Source organism: Lactuca serriola, chromosome 9, assembly GCF_051521515.1.
Source record: "Lactuca serriola cultivar US96UC23 chromosome 9, Lser_US96UC23_V15, whole genome shotgun sequence".
Lineage (NCBI taxonomy): Eukaryota > Viridiplantae > Streptophyta > Magnoliopsida > Asterales > Asteraceae > Lactuca > Lactuca serriola.
In genome coordinates, this window is record NC_136416.1 from 199,540,071 (window position 1) to 199,561,612 (window position 21,542).

At 33.2% G+C, this 21,542-nt stretch overlaps 1 protein-coding gene across 2 annotated transcripts; it reads right to left on the reverse strand.

The window, feature by feature from the left end:
• Nucleotides 1–2,291: 2,291 nt before the first annotated feature.
• Nucleotides 2,292–14,450, reverse strand: LOC145073325 (zeaxanthin epoxidase, chloroplastic-like). Of its 2 annotated transcripts, none has more exons than XM_079019874.1 (10): nt 13,883–14,450; nt 5,046–5,208; nt 4,820–4,894; nt 4,635–4,735; nt 3,626–3,741; nt 3,293–3,504; nt 3,071–3,162; nt 2,863–2,977; nt 2,702–2,768; nt 2,292–2,532 (listed from the first exon to the last, which is right to left on the reverse strand). In XM_079019874.1, the coding sequence occupies exons 1-10, from the start codon at nt 14,398–14,400 to the stop codon at nt 2,447–2,449; spliced, it is 1,545 nt and encodes a 514-aa protein (XP_078876000.1). In that variant the 5' UTR covers nt 14,401–14,450; the 3' UTR covers nt 2,292–2,446. The 2 variants fall into 2 exon arrangements, with proteins under 2 accessions (XP_078876000.1, XP_078875999.1); XM_079019873.1 differs by having other exon boundaries at nt 3,293–3,513; nt 13,883–14,449.
• Nucleotides 14,451–21,542: the final 7,092 nt, after the last annotated feature.

A 21,542-nucleotide genomic window follows, 5' to 3' on the forward strand; every position in this document is an offset into this window, starting at 1 on the left:
AAAGACTTAGGAAATTGTTAACCTGAAAATACATCCATTTATTTGTCTATTGCAACAATAATAAAACTATAAATACACCCCTTGATTTGTGTACTATAATCAGTAATAAAGAAATTGATGTTAAAGATGAATTGTAACAAATTTTACTTGATATTGACAACTTATTGGTTAGTCAATTCATACACTCTCCTAGAAACTCATATTTAAGATTAGGCATTAGAGTTCATAGATACTTAAAATCGTGGCATAGTAGTTACAATAAATAAGTATGAGAACTTGCAAATTATGGCTTTTGTCGATGCTGACTGGGAAAGATGTTTGAGTACATAAAGACCAATCATTGCTTTTTATTTGTTTCTTGGTAATTATTAGATATCTCGAAAGAACAAGAAACAAGCCAATGTGTCTCATTCTTCTACTGAGCTAGAATATAGATCCTTGGCTTTGTAACATGTAAAATCTTTTAGGTTGTAAAGAGTATAAGATATTTGAATATATAATGCAATTTCTAGTTTAAATTTTATTTGATAATAATTCAACTATTTGGCCGAGTTTGGATCCTGGTTTCCATGAAAAAACCAAGCGCATTGAAATAGATGTGTATTTGGTCAAATAAAAGGTTTTGGAAGGTGTAGTTAAGGCTAAAAAGGCTACTTCAAAGGAGCATGTTATAGATGTGATTACTAAGGTAGTGTTTGTTTTTTGTTTGCAGATCTGCGTAGCCTCTTCTGTCTGCGCCGTGCGGACCACGCGCAGACATTAGCTTTCACAGACTGTTTGTTTTTTTTTGAAGACTACAGACCTAAAAATGTCTGCTCGCCCTCTTCTTGGCGCAGATGTGACTAGAGCCTTCTAACATCTTCAGACATCTTCTAGCCTAAAAAAACATATATATCTTTATTTTTTAAGTTTTTTTTTAATTTATATTTTTCCAACTTTATTAATGATAAAATATTTGAAAAAAAATTACAAAACATAAAAAAAAAAACGTTCGACGATACAAACATGATATTTTTGACAAATTTGTAAATAAAGATTTATTACGATAATAGTCGTTGAAGTTGTTTATATAAAAAATGAAAAAACAAATCATAATATAATCTTATATTTTTTTTGCCAAATTTTGTAAAATATTATTTAATACAGTATCGTCAATTTCTCTAGAACATATTTATGGTACGTTTTTAATAGATTTAATTGAAAAAATCGAAGTTTATTTCAGTCCATTTATATATCAAATTCTTTGATCACTAATTATAATGTTTAGTTATAACTTTGCAACCAAAGTTGTTGGTTTTTATCAAATATATACGTTAATTCATATCATTTTTATTTTTATTTTTTATACAATAATAATAAAAGTTGATCTAGATTCGTTAATTATTTATAACAATGTCATAAAAATATTAAAAATCACTTTGAAGTTTAAAATATCAGTTTATTTATATTTCAATTTATTTTAGTAGCCCGCAGATGTTAAAAAAACAAACAGTCTTGTTTTTTCAGACTGTAGACGTTTGCTCTACCTCTTCTACTGCAGAGGTCTACCGATGTGGTCCGCAGACTGCAGACATTTTGCCTCAGAAAAAAGAAACAGCACCTAAGTCTCGAACTAGCTTCCATAATTCATACTTATGTGGAAAATTGAAAAATGTTTCAAAGTTGAGCTGAAGAGGGCATATTTAAATATACATGAAAACGTTAAGCAATCTCAACCTTTTTTATGCTCAAATTTATTTATGTTTTAAATTATAACTTTTTTTAATTGCTCTAGTATTATGCGACATTATTAATATATAATGGCGTGATAAAGTAAATTGGGTTAAGAAGAATTGCTTGTTGGGCTTATGCAGTGCTGCTCTATGGGGACATATATGCAAATTCTAAGTGTGAGGAACTTTCTTGGAGTGTGTGTTCATTTGGAGTTTCACAAAACAAGGTGTGTTGTAGTATTTCTCTTGTTGATGTGATTTTTTTCTCAGAATTATTGGTCCTTGATATTTTTATTTTAGGTTCCTTAACAAGGCCTGTAAAGGTTTCTTATCACAAAAGTGTGTAGGAATGGTGATAATAAGATTCTCGCATTGACACTACAATCAAAAGAAATCTAAGGAAGTTGTTTGGTGTAATCTTTCATTGATTTACATTTAGTGATAGAGCTGCTTTATATTGATACTTTTCATTCCCTAATATAAAAATGGTATCATAAGGATCTTTTCATTATGGATATTGGTGGTCGCAATTTAAAAATATTCAAAATTGATGGGTGGTTATCAAATCACACACAAGTATTAGAATAGGTCTTGCGTCTTATATGGGTGTTCACTTATTGCGTGGTTGCAATTTAAAAATATTCAAAATTGATGGGTGGTTATTAAATCACACACAAGTTTTAGAATAGGTCTTGCGTCTTACATGGGTGTTCACTTATTGCCTTTTCGTGTTGCTATTCATATCTCTTCCTATTATATTGGAGCAAAACCTTGTGTTTTTGACCTTCGATCTGTTGATCTTGTTTCTTCAACATATCAGCTGTTTAAAAGAAAGATTGTATAAATAAGAATGTACAACCCCTTCAAGACCTTAATAAAAAAATTAGAACAAAATAAACAATGTTATCATTCATAATGTTCTTAAGATTAAAATACAATAAAATCGATATTTGTGGCCAAAAGTAGAGAAAGAGAGATGATTTACTAACCTTCACCAGCTACCAACCAAGTCATGAAATATGATGAAACCATTTGTAAAAATTCAGAAACTTGTACCTACGGAATGAGAATAAATTAATTAACTAATCAAAATTTAGAAAAGGAAATTATAACAAGAAGAATGCATGCATAGTAAGAAGAACCAACATACAGGCAATCGAAATGCCGACAAGAATGTGAAAGATTGGTAACCACTAAGTGCTTTTGATGCCATACGAGTCACTCCATGCGTAATCATCGTCCTCAACATTCTTTTCTGTTCATATCTGTTAAAAATTATTATTCACATGTGCAAAATTTAATTATTTGATACACAGAAAAAATAGAGATCGTTGCTAGCAATAAATGTTTTCAAGTACCTCTTAAGTGCAGATGCAATATCAATCGACTTGATAGCATTGTATTCACTTTTTTTGATACTTTCCAGTTCATGAATCAATCGGTGACAATCCTACAAATCATAAACGCATTGAAATATATAGTCTCTTAATATGGTAACTACATATTAATTACTAAAAGTTTACATGAAACGTATGCATGAGTTAATTTGTTTACCATTGTAATACATTCAATCTTTTTACCTCTATTGCCAAGCAACCACCTAGCCCAAGATTAGGTTGCAAAGGGTGAGCAGCATCTCCTAAAAGTGTAACACGTCCTTTGCCCCATGAGTATATCATGTCTCGATCGTATATATCCCTTCGTAAAATCATTTCTTCTCTTGTTTTGGCTATCAATCTAGTCACATCGCTACACCAACTCCCAAATAGCTTAGTCAGCCTTACCTTTTTACCTGCATGGTCTAAAGAAAAGAATATTACTTTCTTATGCATAAAAATACAATTAAAGGAACATATAATTGTAGCTTTGTATGTCTTTTTACCATATTTATAAAGTATTTATTCATTAATTACCTTCCAAAGTACCACTGCCTATTTGGGGCTCCTTATGGAAGGCGTACCATTGCATTTTTCCATTCCCAACATCAGAAGCAACAAAGTATTGGTTCCTCCCTAGGAACACACGATAGCTGAAAAATGAAAATGAATGACTTAAATTTTATCATAGTTGGTAAATATATAAGATGTGGATCATATCAAGGACGTAGAAAACTCTTTTATGGATAATTGGAAGAAGGAAAAAAGGATGAAAACATGCTTAATTCTAAACGGACATAACTTTTGATATGTTGGGGATTATAAATCACCTTATTTGTACATAAACATTTCAATAATGGGTCAGAGATCATAACAGTGTAACTAAGCTTCAATCTTTGAATTTTTCCAATTTATTCTCGTTTCCTCTTCTAAATTATTTTGTTTTAGGCTTTCTTTGGTAGACTAGCTAAAAAGTTTACTAACCAATAAAAAAAATAACATTTGGTAAAACTGTCCAATAAGCCAGCTAGAATATATAAAACGAAATAAAGATAATATATATATATATATATATATATATATATATATATATATATATATATATATATATATTTGGGAGAACTTTAAAAAGGCTTAATAAGCTCAGAGAAATGCTATTTTGAGTAGCTTATAATCTAATTTTTTATTTTCCAAATATGACAACATAAAAAACCTCAAAAAATTAAACTAGCTTAGGTGTGCCAAACATAGGATAAGCTGTTAATTAACTTTCATAGTTTCCATGATTTTTGAAAAATCATATGATTAACTAGCATCTTGATTTCATTATTTTTCGGTCCATTATATGTTTTAGAAATTTGACAATATTATCAAATTTGAATCCAACCAACTAAAAATAAATTTTAATGCACTTATAGATGAGAATTAATGTAAGCCTTGAGAACATCTTGGAGTTTAATAAAATTCTTCATTATGAAATCCTAAACAATTTTGTGTTAATTACTTTCGTTAATTGCCAATCTCCATGCTAAGCATAGATATGTACCCAATAGAATTCGTGTATGAAGGGACGTAGTCTACTAATCCACTATAGCAAGTATAGCCAGAATAACTTGCTTCTTGTGTTCCAAACAATTTCTTACGCACCTATATAAAACATGAAGCATAAAAAGGAGTAAATATATGACAGATTCTGATATAGGAAATATTTAAAAAATAAATAAAGGTTACCTCCGACCAAATTCCATCAGCTCCAACCAAGATATCACCTTCAAACTGTCGCCCATCATCAAGGGTTGCCACGACCTACAAAAGTTTATTATTGTACAGTGTTATTATAAAACACATATATCTTTCAAGATGTATATGAGACATATAAATGTAGGCATGGCTAAAAGAACAAAAAAATGTGAACTTTATATGACATTAGAATACATGATTGAAAAGGGAGTTTGACCTTATGAGGATCTTGGGAGATTTCAACAACTTTAGAATTGTTAAACACAATGTGATCTCCCACAGCTTTCAGTAAGATTTCTTGCAATGTCGTTCTTGATATTACCAAAGTCACAGGAAGTCCTTTCTTAATTGCAGGAGCCAGGAGATCAATTTTGGCAAGCCTAAAGGGTTGAAACTATCAATAATTCAAATGTTTCTTATTGTATTTTAACTTAAATTATGTTAAAAAAAAATTAAAGTAAAGATAGTAGCAGTTATAATGTTGGAACTCATGTAAAAATTAGAAAAAAAAAAAATACCAGGTGTGTAATATTATGCTATATGAGAAATTCATAGGCTGTACCGATACTGTTTACCATTTTTACATAAATGTTTGTTGGGAAAATGGGTTTACCTATTTAAAAAAATGGACTTTTCATAATTTTGGATATAAATTCAAAACCCTTTACATTAGTAAAATGGATAAATGATTATATATTGTGTTCTTCGTGATACCTTCGTTTATGTATTCTACACGTCCAAAACAGTTTTAGGATGAATGAGAAATTAATCATTAAAGTGGGATAGTTGAAAGATTTAATAAGAAGTTTAATGTGTTTTAAGTATAGGTAGGAATGAAAAGGGAGTGTTTATATAAGTAGTAAGGCTTCTTAGTCTTGTAAGACTTATAACACTAAAACTCTTTTGTATGCATGCAAAGGTGGTGTAAATGCAAATCGAAATTGCTTCGACTCACTGAACTTGTATTCTCGTGCGTCTCACGAATACAAATGTATCACATGTCGACTAGAATTAATCACAAAACTACCAAAAGTTCTCCTTTTAGTTTCTATATTTTATCCTAGGAAATATTCAGTTGTAGACAAATTTGTTATGAGAATATTATGTTGTAATAAGCTTCAACATTTTCCTTTTTTTATTCTTGTTTGTGTTACTACAATTATTTCCATATAATCTTAACGGTTATACATAATATATACTATTTATATGGTTTTTTAATCTAAAACAATGTTTAAGAATACGGAAATGACTCTCAACACTAGATCTTAAAAAAAACCACAAAACAAAATGATAGTGACACTACTTTAATTTAGGACAAAAATGTTGGCCCTTATATAGTTTAAGCGATAATTACTAATATGATCAGTATTATTTAATAAATAAAATGAAATGGTTCAGTTTTTCCGAAAAGCAATACGGGCCAACATTAGAACCAGAGTTTTTGGGTGTGATAACTCATTCCCCTGAAACATAACTCATATATTCTACTCAACCGTTCCATCAACCCACTCATGCAATATACACCCCTTCGTCTTCTTTCCTATTAAGAATTTCCGATTATTTCTAGCTTCGTTGTCCCAAAAAAAACTGTTATGTTAAAGCTTTTGATTCTTTCTTTTAGTAAGAATGAAAATTTTTTTGTTGATACATTTTCCCCTAATGTTAATTAGTTTTAAAGGTGATTAAACCAAAACCTAAATTATATCTATTTAATTATAACAATCATGTTGTGTTTTTTGAGATACAAAGAAGTGTTAAAGAAGATATCATTTTAGAAACAATTGTGTTAGGCTACACAAAATGATTTTAGTGATGTCATAAAGGCATCATTATCAAAAACATTGTGAAAAGCTTACAAACAGTTGCATGTACATCTTATCATAAACATATTTCCTAATGAAAAATAAATCTTTATGAAATATTCAAGTGGGATATATATATATTGATAAATTGTTTCTACTAGTTAAAAAATAATTTTCAAAATAATCATTTTTATATAGAAAATGAATATGTTTATAAAATCTAAGAAAACATTTTTGTTTCCAAATTTAATGAAGAGTTAAGGTGTTCTCATAAAAGAACTTTTTTTTAAAAATAAGTTTTGTAAGGCACCACATGTTATTTATGAAGGAATCAATAGGACAAAAATGTGTGTGTCCAAACTAAAAGATCTCTTAGGGGTTTGTTATTACCTAAAATTATGATTCTTGGTCAAATATATTTTTTAGAGAAATTAAATAGTCTCCTACTATTTGTTCATAATATCCTCCTACCTATTTTAGATGGTGACAAGTGTCATTAAATTTAATTTAAATTTGATTGATATTTTGAATTTGTACACTTGTCATCATCTTAAATAGGTAGGAAGAAAAGTAGGAACAAAATGTAGGATGATATTTAATTTCTCTTTTTTTTTTATCAAAAAGTTTATTTAGGTACCACACTTTTACATTACGTGATGCCATTTAAGGATATGTGAAATTTAAAGAGAGGGAGTGGGCACGTTATAACCGACATTAAAAAAATTTAATGAGAGGAGCAAGAGAAATTAAAGGATGAAAATAGTGGTTGATCATAACACTCCTATACTAATTTTAAGCTCCATAATCTGTTGCTAAGTTCATATTTTGTAGCTAGATTAAAAGAGGAGTCAACCCTAATCCCTATACAAACATGTATGTTAGAAATCATGATGAATTAGAGTGTTTCTAGTATGTTTTCAAGTCTTAAACACCATAAATGAAGCATGGAGTTCAAGGTATGTAGAATTGAAGATTTTAATCACAAACCCTAAGTTGCGTGAATTATGAAATGAATGAAATTGAGTTCATAAATTGAATAATTAAGACCTAAAAATGAACTATATATCAAGTATAATTAGTTTGGATGAATAAATTAAGTCATGTATAAATGACTTCAAATATTTATCTATGATATGCAAATTGATGAAATGATGATTCAATGATATGTAGCTTATGTCTTAATGAATTAAGACATATGAACATCTAGTTTATGGAATGTAGATGGTTTATATGTAATTAAGTGTTATGACTTAATGAAGTATTAAATCAAGTCTACAGATAACTGAGTGGTATCTTGAATTCTAATACTCAAGATTTGTATGTTATTTTGACGACTTCAAAAGCAAGGTCAAAGACAGGATTACATGCACCAAGGTTTCAAATATCTAAGCTATTGCAAGGTCAGTAATCTTATAGATCCCTGATAAAGGATAAATTCCATGTTAGCATATCATATATTAATGATCAAATTATATCAGATGTTAATTGAAATTAAGTAATGATTGAATGAAACTGATTAATTATAGCAAAATATATCTGGCAGAATTATGTATAGCAACGAGCGGTGTACACGTGAAATCAATAGATATAGTCAAATATATTTATTAGGGTTATTTAAACAGTCATAGTTCAAGATGACTGATAAAGTTGTCCATAAGCTGAGAGCTGAGATTAAATATAGTTGGACAATTATATTTGAATATAATTAGCAAAGCTAACTACTTGATGTTAAATGTTAAAGGCGGTATAACATGTTTAATTTTGCATATTATGAATATTGTTGTTAGTAGTTGTATTTATGTATCATGATAATTTTATTACTCATCAAGCTTGTGAAACTTAGCGTTTATTTATTATATGAATTTTTAAGACTAGATAATACTAGAGGTAAGAGTGCATCTAAATGATAGAAGACATACTAGTTCTTGTATACTTTTGTTTTTTTGCTATAATTACATGGCTCCATCCTTGGAAATATTTTGGGTATTATGTATTTTGACAACTACTTGTCTATTGTTGTTTATTATAAAAAAATAACCATTTGTTTTGTTATAAAATAAAAATTAGATGTACTTTGTTTTGGGTTAAATTGTATTATTGGTTGGTATTCAAGTCTTGGTTTAAGTTAACTAGGCATCTATGTATGACTCTAGACTTGAATTGTGTGTGTGAGAGAGAACGTATTAGTGTGTGCCTTTGTTATGGTCATTATTGCAGGTATTAGGCCAAGGGGTATGTGGTATTATTTTACGCGTAAGAGTGATGTGTACGGGGGTTTTCATGCGTGAACACCGCCCCCCCCCCCCCCTACCAGTGAATGTGACGCGGATTGATGTGTGTCACGGACGGTCACGCAAATGTTGATTGGCTAATTTTTTTTGACCGTTTTTTTTTTCTTTTTTTGACCGTTACTTTAATTAAACAAAAAAAACTTTTTAATTTATTTCCTATACTATATATACATAAACACATAAACACACTAAACACATCTTTCTCTACAAATAATATCTCTCTACTATCTCATTATCTCTCAAAAATATGGAGCAAATTCAAAATACATCTACCACTCCAAACACCCCCAACAACCCCAACCACTCCAAATGATCAATATCAAAGTTACATTCAAATGCTAACATCCCCAATCCAGCATCAACATTTATTTACCAACATTTCATTTCAACCAAACTACTTCCAACAACAATTACCACAATCCCAATTCCAAGGTTTTCAACAATTTCGACCCCAACAATTCCAAACACAACCATCTCAACAATTCCAAACACCACCATCTCAACAATTCCAAACACAACCATCTCAAGTCCCTTGTTCTCAATCCCCAACTATAAAGTTGAACAACGACGAGGACGACCGGGTCGAAGAGACACAACCATCTAGGCGTAGGAAATCAAAAGGAAAAACTACAAATAGAAGAGGAACAACTTGGATCGAAGAAGAGGAGGAAGCTTTAACTAAAGCTTGGATTTCTATATCGTGTGACTCAAGGATGGGCAACGCACAAATGGAAATCAGTTTTTGGGTTTGTGTTTTAGATCACTTTCACGACGCGGTCAACGGAAAATGGCGTGAACTACGAGCGGCGTGCACCAAGTTTAACGGCATATTTGAAAATCTGAAAAATATGCATAAAAGTGGTAGCAACGATTTCAATATTTTATCAACCGCATGCCAACAATTCAAAGTTGTCACCGGCGGTAAAGCGTTCGGCCACCAAAAAGCGTGGGAAATTTGTCGTAAAGGTCCAAAATGGGTCCTTAACCCGGAGATTTCACATTCGGAATCGACCACCGGATCCAACAAAAGGCCAAGAACTTCGGAATCTGATGTGGGTTTTAGTGTCGACCTCAATGACGACTTCGATGGGATCGAAGGGGAGGGTCCACCGGAAGTCCAACTTCGTCGGCCACCGGGAAGGGATAAAGGTAAATAAGCGGTGTCTTCAAGTGGAAAAGCGATTAACGAAGACATGCTTGCGGACAAAATTGACAAAACTCTAAGTTTTTTACAACAAAAATACAAGTCAACGGAAAATGCTCGGCGCTGGAAACAAGCACTCACCGATCTTCAAATTTTAAACATGAAGCCGTAACCAGATATCAACCCGGAAAATTTAGCCGCGTTTCTGAAAATCCAAAAAGAAGTTCGGGAAAAGCATGAATTTTAGGTTTTAACGTTTATAATATTTATGTTTAATTTCTATGTTTTTTTAGTTATTTAGGTTTTAAGTTTTATTTTTTATGGTTATTCGGAATCTAGATTTGAAATTTTATGTTTTACGTTTTATGTTTTATGTTTTATGTAACGTGAAATATCTAATTATGTTATTAATTTTTTTTTTTTATTTTATCTAAATATACAAAAAAAAAAAAAAAAAAAAAAAAAAAAAAAAAAAAAACCTTGTCTAGTGATAACCATTTCCAAGGCTAGTGAATGTGTGGTGAGCATGTGGTTGTGGGGTGATGTGGCGCATATGTGATATCATTTTTCTAGTGAACATCATGTGACCATACCCCGTTGGCCTTAGTATATAAGCTAATAGAGTTGGTATTAACTTTTAAACTAGGTGTTGTTCATGAGGTAGTAATAATTTGGTAAAATAACGTTATATATATATATATATATATATATATATATATATATATATATATATATATATATATATATATATATATATATCACAAGTATGTATTTTTATGTTTTTAGAAGTATAGATATATGAAAAATCCCCGGTAAAGTCTTAATATTTTCAGTCTGTTTACGGTTTAATCCTGATTTTTATTTTTTGAACAAAAAGGCACGATTATTTTATATTTTTCATAAATTAATGAAATAGCTCTTTTTTTCAACATAAAATGATAAATTATCGTATATAATTAGATAATCTGGACTTTGATGTTAAAAAAATAAATATTGAAATTAAACCGTAAACTGTCCCAAAATATTAAGTTTTTATCGGAGATTTCTCTATATGTATCGTTAGAAGTATAAATATATTTTTTGAAGCATAAGTACGGATTATATATATATATATATATATATATATATATATATATATATATATATATATATATATATATATATATATATGTATATATGTGTGTGTGTGTGTGTGTGAGAGAGAGAGAAATATATATGTTTATATTTTTAAAAATAGTTACTAGTAAAAAACATAGTAAGCATTTATATTTTTAAAAGTGTATCTATCTTTTTAAATACGTAAATATATATATATATATATATATATATATATATATATATATATATATATATATATATTTTAAAAAACATATTTATACTTTTAAAAAAAACATTTTATATATTTAAACGGTGTAGATAGATATAAAAAAAACTTTTATATAAAGAAATAACATTATATAAATATAAGTATGATGTTTAATTAATTAGTTTTTCATGTATAAATTTTTTTTTCGATAAGAATACATATAATATGAAAAATAACAAAACAACATACTTGAGATAAAAACATAAGTAATTTATAAATTTAAGAGTTTATTACCAATTTTATTCCATGAAAATTGGTAATAAATACAAAAATTAAAAAGAAAATGAAAATTTATAGTTTTAATGCATCAAACGTGATGTTAGAATAAAGCAGAATTTTTTTGAAAACAAATTTTTTTATGTCAATTTATTAACAATAGTCAACTAAGTTGATTCATATAATTGTTCAAATAATCTTGACTAAAAACTATATGGCTTGCTTGTAATTTTCTTGTGATAGACATCAGCCATTATTTGTTATTTGATATTTGACAAAAATGTTTGTAAATTGGTTTTGTGAAATTAAATGCGTAATTTTCGAAAAAATTTTATTTCGACGTGTTAACATGGAATAAACAATATTTGTCGAAATTCACAATGAGGGTTTATTTGCTCATCCATGAATATTTGAGTATTTTTTAATTGTTTGTCATAATTCATAACTTGCAATAATTGGAATTATGTGATCAAAATTGTTTCATACTTTGAAATATTTGTCTTTATTGATTTTGTGATTTAATTGACCAATTGAAAGCCTTGCGAATGTGGATGGTATAAGAACACAATAACAAGTGTTTATTATCTCTTGCAAAATCGAAATTGAAAGGTCACGTATGGTCTTGCTTAAACTGAAAGCCTTGCAAAAACAAATGTATATCATATATTATTATTGATGTGATGGAGAGGAAAATGAAACAATTAGCTTGATGCCCTTTTATATTATGGTTGTAATTTCATGTTAATAATTTTTATTGATTCATCAAATTTAATATTTATTATTCTTAGTTTATTATATATTAGATTAAATATCGATATTTATTAATTTATTATATGTAGATGTAAATTAATGATTTATTAATGAGATTCTAAATTACTATATCCATGTTAATATGGTTGATATTTATGTGGTTTTTTTATTGATATTCTATTGGTTTAAAAGATTAAATGTAACATTTTTCTGTTGTTTTAACAACAAAGCAATATATTATACAAAGCACTAGCAGGTAGCAAAGAGCCAGAAAGAATTGAAAAATCAAGTGGCCTTTTAAACCGGCACATAGAGATTCTAAACTTCTATATATTGTTTCCAAGAGCAAAACAATATTAAACAAACTACTATCAGATAGTTGTAAATATGAATTAATTTAAAAGAAATTAAATATAAAGGTAAAAATATTTGAAAATTTTAAATTTATAAAAAAATAAGAAAATAATGAATTATTATAACATAAATATTTTTTATCTTTTAAATTTAAACAAATAATTGAAATAAATAAAACAAACTAATAATCTTTAATTTTACAAATTTTAAAATTAAAAAGTAAGTTCATCGATATCTATTTATTACTATATTTATTGTAATTATTATATTAAAATATTATTTGAAATTTAATAAAAAAAAAAAAAAAAAAAAAAAAAAAAAAACTTAGTCATTAAAAACAGTGGATTTTTGCTCTCAATTACAATAGAGTTAAAATGGTGCGCCTTGTTATAAAAAACTAAAATGTTTAAATGATTTTGGTATAAATTTCAATTATGTTTTAGCTTTATTTTATTTATTTTTTGGAACGGTAAATACAAATATATATATATATATATATATATATATATATATATATATATATATATATATATATACTAAACTACTCCTAGATTATTTCACCTATGCCCACAATGAGACTTGAACCATCGACCTTAAAGGGGAGGACAACACCGAATACCGTTGGGCTAGAAGCCGACGAATAGTTTTAGCTTTATATATTATTGTAAAAACTGATATTATATAATTGAAATCCTTATGAGACATCAATGCTCTTATTTTATTGGGCTTTTTGTTTTACATATATTGTTCCACGCAATTCTTGTTGGTGGTAGAGTTAATAGGATTTTTGGTACAAACTTTCTACTGCATGTCTTCTTATGTTGTATAAATCTTTCAAACTTCTATTTTATTACAAATTAGTATATGCAATCCATGATTTGGTCGTTTATCAATTTCTGTGGTCACGATTTAATAGATCAATAATCCCTTACCTTTAGATTATATAAAATAATATATAATCATATAAAATATATATGTAGCTGCATAAGTACATAAAATCCGAGCTTTTAAAATAAATTGATAGATAAGTTTTTTATATATAAACTATTAATAAAAACGTACTTTGTAACATATATAACTATATCATACATGATTAATATTTGTAATTAAGAGAAATAATTTACCACTTACCAGTCGCCGGAAACTCCATCAACAAGGCCGTTCATCCTATCTCCGGTGACACACCCTGCATTCATAACTTGCTCCGCCACCCCCATATGAATATCCATCAACACACCCAACGCACTACTCATCAGCTGAATTGGTCCTCTATACCTTCCTTCCCCTCTAATTGCACTCAAATTCTTCTCAAACACCATAACCTCAAACCCTCTTTCTTTTGCTGCCAACGCCAGAACCAGCCCACCAATCCCACCGCCGGCGATCAGAATCCTAACCCTTCTTTCCTTCTTCTTCTTCTCTACACCTTCATATGTTTCATGTTTAGTTTCTGTACTACTGCTGTTGTTGTTAGCTATTACTTCGTATCTTCTTGTTCTTTTGGGGTTCCTATAGGTGGAAGATATTATGGAGTTTTTCTTGGTATTGATTATGCTGCAACTGATTGAAAAAACTTTCGGTGAAAGATAGTTGGTTTGGTGAAGATGATGATGATAGGAAGTACGTGTGAGGCACTTTGGAGATGCCATTGGCCAGTATGAATGAAACCGAGAATTGGGAAAGCTTTATGGAACAAGTGAGGAGATGCCATTGGCTAATAGGAGGGGGAGAGTGACACGACATGTGATCGTGAGTGCTTCTGTCGTTTGGGATTATTTAGTAGTTTTTGTTACACGATATATTTCAAAACAGTTGTGTTGTAACCCTTTTAAATGTTCTATTTGAATTAACATCATAAAAGCACTTCTATTTTAGGTTATATGTACAATAAAAGACTTACTTAAAAGTATACAAAAGTCATATCAAAGAAAGCCACATAACGAGTTCACGGAATTCGAAAATTTTTGGAGAAATTAGAATGTAAATCTCATTAAAACTTGTGTGTTGTTGACAAAATAAAAAAAAATAAAAATGAATTTTAAACAATCTATAAAATTTAACGAGTTCACGGAATTCCTTATGTTTTATTTGGAGAAATTCTTTCACCTTTGTTTTATTTGGTATGTTTTCTTTAAAGTACAACAATATTCTTTCATCTTTGTTAATCAAAACACATTATCATCATCTTTCCCCCACGTATTCAAATACCCAAGACGAACCGCAAAAAAAAGCCTTTATACCCTAACATGTGACGAGTTAAATTATATAAACTGGAGTTATTTTTAAAACGGCGATAAGTTTCATAAATTTGTATTTCTCTTGTGAAAGTGTGAATTCATTTAGAGTAGCAAATTATCTTCAAATCAAAAATGATATTTTATTAAAAATTTTGTGAACAAAAAGAAGGTACAACTTCTAATGATAGTGAAAGGGTATATGTTTCATCAATCTACTTTCCTCATGTGTGCCATTTTCTATATGCACCAAGTTTTAAATTTACTTTATTCTAATTCTAATTGTACTTGCTAGACAATTAAAGTTTCTTATTGTTTATGTATAATCTCATATAAAAATATTATGCTACATCTTAAAAATATAGTATTCTAAATAAGATGATAACAATTTGGATAAGAAATGATATGAGCAAATTTACCTCAAGTTCATCAACATCGACCTTAAGGAAGGTAAGATTGGGGCATCTTCTTATTCAATCACCAATCTATAAAGTTTAATCAATTGATTTTACTAATAAAGCCAACTTATCAACTTTCATTATAACACTTATTTCCCATAATGGACCAGTGGATTATGGACATGAGTAAAAGACATGGTTTTTGAGGAAACTCATATGTCACGATGTGACGTGAAGGGTGTCACGACGTGGCTTACAAAATGAAGACTACGTATCCAAATTAGGTGTCACGATGTGACAAATGGTGTGTCACGACGTGATCATAGCTGCAGCCCAAATCCATGAGTTTTTTAAGGATTTTCTCAACATTTAAGCATCTTAACCTCAAATTAGAGCATCCTCGTCAGTCTCCAACCTCTCCATTGCGAAAATTCTAGCCCCTTTGACTATTCTTGATGTTCTTGAGCATTTGGAGGATCATTTCTTATATTTTGGTGTGGAAATTAAAGATCAAATTCTTGTAAAGAGTTTTGGGGAAGAGTTCAAACATAGATCTAGTAAAGGAACTTCATTTCTGGAAAAGCGCGACTAAAAAGTTTATATCTTGATCTTTAGATTTCTAGATCTTGTAGTTTGAACATTTACGTTTTTTTGGTCCTTGTAAGCTTATGCTTTGGAGTTGAGTGAACTCTAACACCTCTTGAGCTTATTTTATCATCTCATAATCTTTTTGGATTGGGAAAGTTTTCATTTTGATCTTGTTCTTGAGTCCATGCATGTTTTGGGATGGGTTGTATGCTATTAAGGACTTATAATTGTAGATCTTGCTTTGAGATGGAGTCCTGGTGGATAAATTTGGAAACTTTATCCATTAAGTCGGTAAAAAGAAACAAATTTGAAGTTATGGACCTTGGTCTGAAGGAATTAAGAACTTAATAAGGATTTTAGCCTTTTTCCAGAAGTCACGACATGGCATAGCTTTTTCCATAACGTGACGATGCCTGGAGTCGCAACTGTTTTGGTCCTTGCTATCCCACGACGTAACCAAGGAAGGGTCACGATGTGGCGTTTACTTTGACTAGGTTGAGTGTTGACCTTGTAGTGTAACACCCATAAAATTCAAGCCAATTTAAAACTTTTAAAAAACATTTAAAACCAATAGTTATTACAATTTTGTTTCCAAATAGTCTATATCAGAGTTTTCCCAGAAACCATAACAAAATATGAAGAGCTATACGATCACGCCTTCGCCTTGCCGCGATCCCCTAATGTACCTGAAACAATAACCGAAACTGTAAGCCCAAAAGCTTAGTAAGGTCCCCCAAAATACCCATACTCACAGTAATACACATAGAATCGTAAACATCATACTATGGGTCCAGTCAACCATCAGATTGGAATACCTTAGGCCCACAACCAATCGGTTGGAATACCCACATACTTTGAGTCCAATCATCCTCGGGATGAAATACTCACGGCCCACAACCAACAAGTTGGAACGCCCAGGTCTATTGGCCTCCACACAAAGCAAATAAGCCTCAACCGACAAACAAACATGTGCACATATATAACAGATAATCACATATCATTCTATAGACAACAACTGATCTAACAGATCATACCACATAACTCATAATACCATCCTATCTACCAGGATACCGATCTAACAGATCATACCACATACTACATAATATTATCCTACCCTCTAGGATACCGATCTAATAGATCATACCACATACGACATTATATTATCCTACCCTCTAGGATACCAATCTAATAGATCATACTAGCATAACATAATCAGATAACAATCCAAAGGGCCGGCCTTGTGTAACACCCAAAGTTTGGAAAGCCAAGAAAAGAAAGAAAACCCCAATTTTAAGGGGAGACTCGGCGAGTCCAAGGAGGGACTCGACGAGCCCGAGCGGGATCCGGGTTGAGGTGTAAGTGACCGACTCGGCGAGTCGGCCAAGGTGACTCAGCGAGTCTGGTCTGAGCAAGGAAAACCCTAAATCCGGGACTTGGAGCTTATTTAAACGTCTCATTCTCTCCCCTAGGGTTCCTTTACTACCTCTCTAAACACTAAACCCTAGCCGCCATAATCGTTTTGGAGCAAGATCTACCCTTGGTGAAGCTTTTGGAGCTTGAGAGAGAAGATAGTCATTATGGAGCAAGAAGGGGGCCTTGGATCCAGAGTTGGTGGAACATTTCTGAGCATTTAAAGGTAATAAATCGTTACCTTCCCTCTTTTGTTTAATAGATCAACCTTGGCTATGTGATTTGGGGATTTTATGCCATGCTTAAGAACTATTTCGAGTTAGAAGCCTAGATCTGAAGTTGCTACTTCAGATCTGAGTGTATCTTGGCCTAGAAAGTCATAAAGCATCTGTTCTTGGGTTGATAGTGAAGCCTCTTTGTCTTAAACCCTAGTTTGGATTGTTTTAAGCCTAGATCTCTTGATCTACACGTAAAGTTTGCCACTTTACGTGGGGGATAGGCCTTAGAAGTATGGATCTATGACTTGGAAGCCCTGTTTGGCTCGAAAATCCACTGCATGGATTAAGGACTGAATAGACTCGGCAAGTCCCTTGAGTGGACTCGGCAAGTAGTATGAAGATGGAGACGAACTCGACGAGTTGGATGAACAACTCGGCGAGTCTGTTGAAGATTGCCTTGGACTCGACGAGTCTGTTCATGGACTCGGCGAGTCAAGTCGCGAAACCCCAAACCCTTCGAGTCAAGGCTCAGATTAGTGAGTTGTGTGGGGACTCAGTGAGTTGGACAGGACAGAACTCGGAAATCAGTGAACTCGGCGAGTCAGTAGACTGACTCGGCGAGTAAGGTCAACATGGAAGATTGACTTGGGCCAGGACTTTGACTTTGATCGGAGTTGAGTTAGTTGACTTTTAGAGGACTGTCAGACTAAGTGTCACTTTGCTATTGGTAGCTTAGAGAGTTAGAGGAGCAGCGTTTCAGACGGTGGTTGGTTAGCAGTCCGAGGGTTACCAGCAGAATTCAGTAGTTCAGGTGAGTTTCCTTCCAGTAGGAACGGGTCTAAGGCCACAATGCCGACCCATTTAGCTAGTAGTAGTTTCCGGATTTGATCCGATGCAGTAGTTAGCATGTTTGATGCTTTCGTGGCTCAGACAGGATTTATGTGTTATGTGTTCCGGGCTACGGCCCGATGTAGTATGCAGTATATGTGTTTTCATGCTAGTTGATATGTTTATGTTATGTTATGTTCGGTTAGTCCGGACTTCGGTCCGATGCAGGGGGCAAGGCCCCAGTCAGTTAGTCCGGACTTCGGTCCGATGCAGGGGTCAAGGCCCCAGTCAGTTAGTCAGGACTTCGGTCCGATGCAGGGGGCAAGGCCCCAGTCAGTTAGTCTGGACTTCGGTCCGATGCAGGGCGCAAGGCCCCAGTTAGTCCGGACTTCGGTCCGATGCAGGGGACAAGGTCCCAATCAGTTTCCGGACTTCGGTTCGATGCAGGGGGCAAGGCCCCAGTTAGTCCGGACCTTGGTCCGGTGCAGTGGGCAAGACCCAGTATGTGCTTTATATGTTATTGCATGGTATGTGGTAGATTGGGGGAGCTCACTAAGCTTCGTGCTTACGGTTTTCAGTTTTTGTTTCAAGTACTCAGTTTTCAAAAGAGGAGCTCGGGAAGATTGCAGTGCACACACCATAGTCAGTTAGCCTGGGAATGTTTGACTCTGATAATGATATTATGTTTTGAATTAATACTCGAGAAATTATTTTATGACTTATGATACAATTTTTATAAATATGATTTTAGTAATGTTTTTAAAGAAATTTTTAGTTGTGATTTTTGGGTCGTTACACCTTGGTACCTTAGACCCTTAAGTATAGTGAGGATAACTCACCTTGCAACTGCCGACTGGAAATAGAAAGCTCAACTCTCAGATCACTGCCACCAACGCCACCACCTATATCCAACACATACCAAAGTTCATAAATTCCCGAGATACCCATAAAAGTCAACTGGTCAACCCCTGGTCAAAGTCAAAGTCAACGGTCATGGTCAATAGTCCATGCTGACTTCAACTCGTTGAGCACCCTCAATCACTCACTGAGTTCTTGCCTAATTTTACCAGCTCGTCGAGTCACTCACTGACTCGTTGAGTACAGGGCAATCTTCATCGTACTCATCGAGTTACTCATCCGACTCGTCAAGCCCACGACCAACTTCATCGGACCCGACGAGTCGACCATGCTACTCACCAAGTCTCTTCAGACCTTCATCCATACAGATGCTTTTTAAGCCATGCAAAGACTCCAGATTGTAGATCCAGCCTTCCAAGGCCTGCTTATCACGTAAAGTTGCAAACTTTACGTGCATGCAAGGCTTTAAGGCCCTAAAACGACAAAACTAAGCTCGAAATGAAGTCCAACACTTGAGGGAAGGTTCATACTTTTCAAAACTACTACCTTTATGGATCTAGAGACCACAGGGAGTCCAGATCTGAAGTTGCAGCTTCAGATCTTGGCTCAAACACAAAAGCCCTTCCTAAAACCCACCCAAAAAGAGATTAAAGATGAGATGAGCCAAAGAAACAACTTAATACCTTTCAGATAGTATCAACTGATGTATATCCTTGCTTCCTACGAGTTCATAGCTTCGATTTACTTGTTTCCCCAAGTGTTCCTCACCAAGATCTCTCTTCCAATCTCTATCACACCAAAAACACACACACACACGATTTAGGGTTTAAGGGTGTCAAGGAGCTGTAAAGGGGAGGCTAGGGAAGGCCAAGGATCCTTTAAATAGGATGCAACACCCCAAGATTTAGGGTTTCATCTGCCAGCTCCTACCCGTCGAGTCCTTTCTTGGACTCGGAGACTAGATCACCAAAACACACGGACCAACCCGCTGCTACTCGACGAGTAGGGTGGCCAACTCTTCGAATAGACCTTGAAACCAAGAAAATTCTTACATAAACCAATACCTGAAAATCAGAGCATTATAATTCTCCCCCACTTAAACTAGACTTCATCCTCAAAGTCCGTATAGGTAAACAATGTCGGGTAATGCTCACGTATGTCAGCCTCTGGCTACCACGTCCACTCGGATCCCCTCCGATGCCCCCACTGCACCTTCACCAAAGGTATTTCCTTGTTCCGTAGAATTTTCATCTTCCTTTCCAAAATGGCCATAGGCCTCTCTACATAATTTAGGCACTCATCGACCTGAATACCATCCAGCGACACTACTGCCTCCTCATCCATAATGCACTTTCGCAACTGCAAAACATGGAAAGTGCTGTGAATTCAGCTAAGCACCTCCGGTAGCTCTAGCCTATATGCTACCTTGCCAACCCTAGCAAGGATCCTGAATGGACCAATGAAACGGGGACCCAATTTCCCCCTTTTCTTGAAGCGGATTACACCCTTCCAGGGTGAAACCTTTAGGAGTACCATATCACCCACCTGAAACTCTAACTTCGGTGGGCGTCTATCAGCGTAACTCTTTTGCCGACTCTGAGCGGTATGCAATCACTGCTTAATCTGCTGATTTTTCTTGGTAGTTTGTAGAACTACCTCCGTCCATCCCATCACCCTGTGTCCGACCTCACCCCAACAAACTGGGGTGCGACATCTCCGCCCATACAACAGCTCGAAAGGCAGGGCGCCGATACTGGAATGATAACTGTTGTTGTAGGCGAACTCCGCAAGGGGTAGGTGGGAATCCCAACTCCCACCGAAGTCAATGACGCACACCCTCAACATATCCTCGAGGGTCTGGATGGTCCGCTCGCTCTGACCATCGGTCTGAGGATGAAATGTTGTACTAAAATGCAACCGTGTACCCAGTTCCTCGTGGAACTTCTACTAGAAACGGGAGGTGAATCTAGCCTCTCAGTCAGAAACAATGGAGACCGGAACCCCATGGCGAGCGACGACCTCGTGAACGTACATGTCGGCCAACTTCTCGGCCAAATAACTCTCCCGTATATCCAAGAAATGGGCACTCTTGGTCAATCGATTTACAATGACCCATATAGCATCAAACCCCTTCGCCGTCCTTGGTAGTTTGGTAATGAAATCCATCGTGATCTGCTCCCATTTCCACATGGGAATCTCCAGGGGCTGCAGCATACCATGCGGCCTTTGATGCTCGACCTTGAACATCCTACAGTTC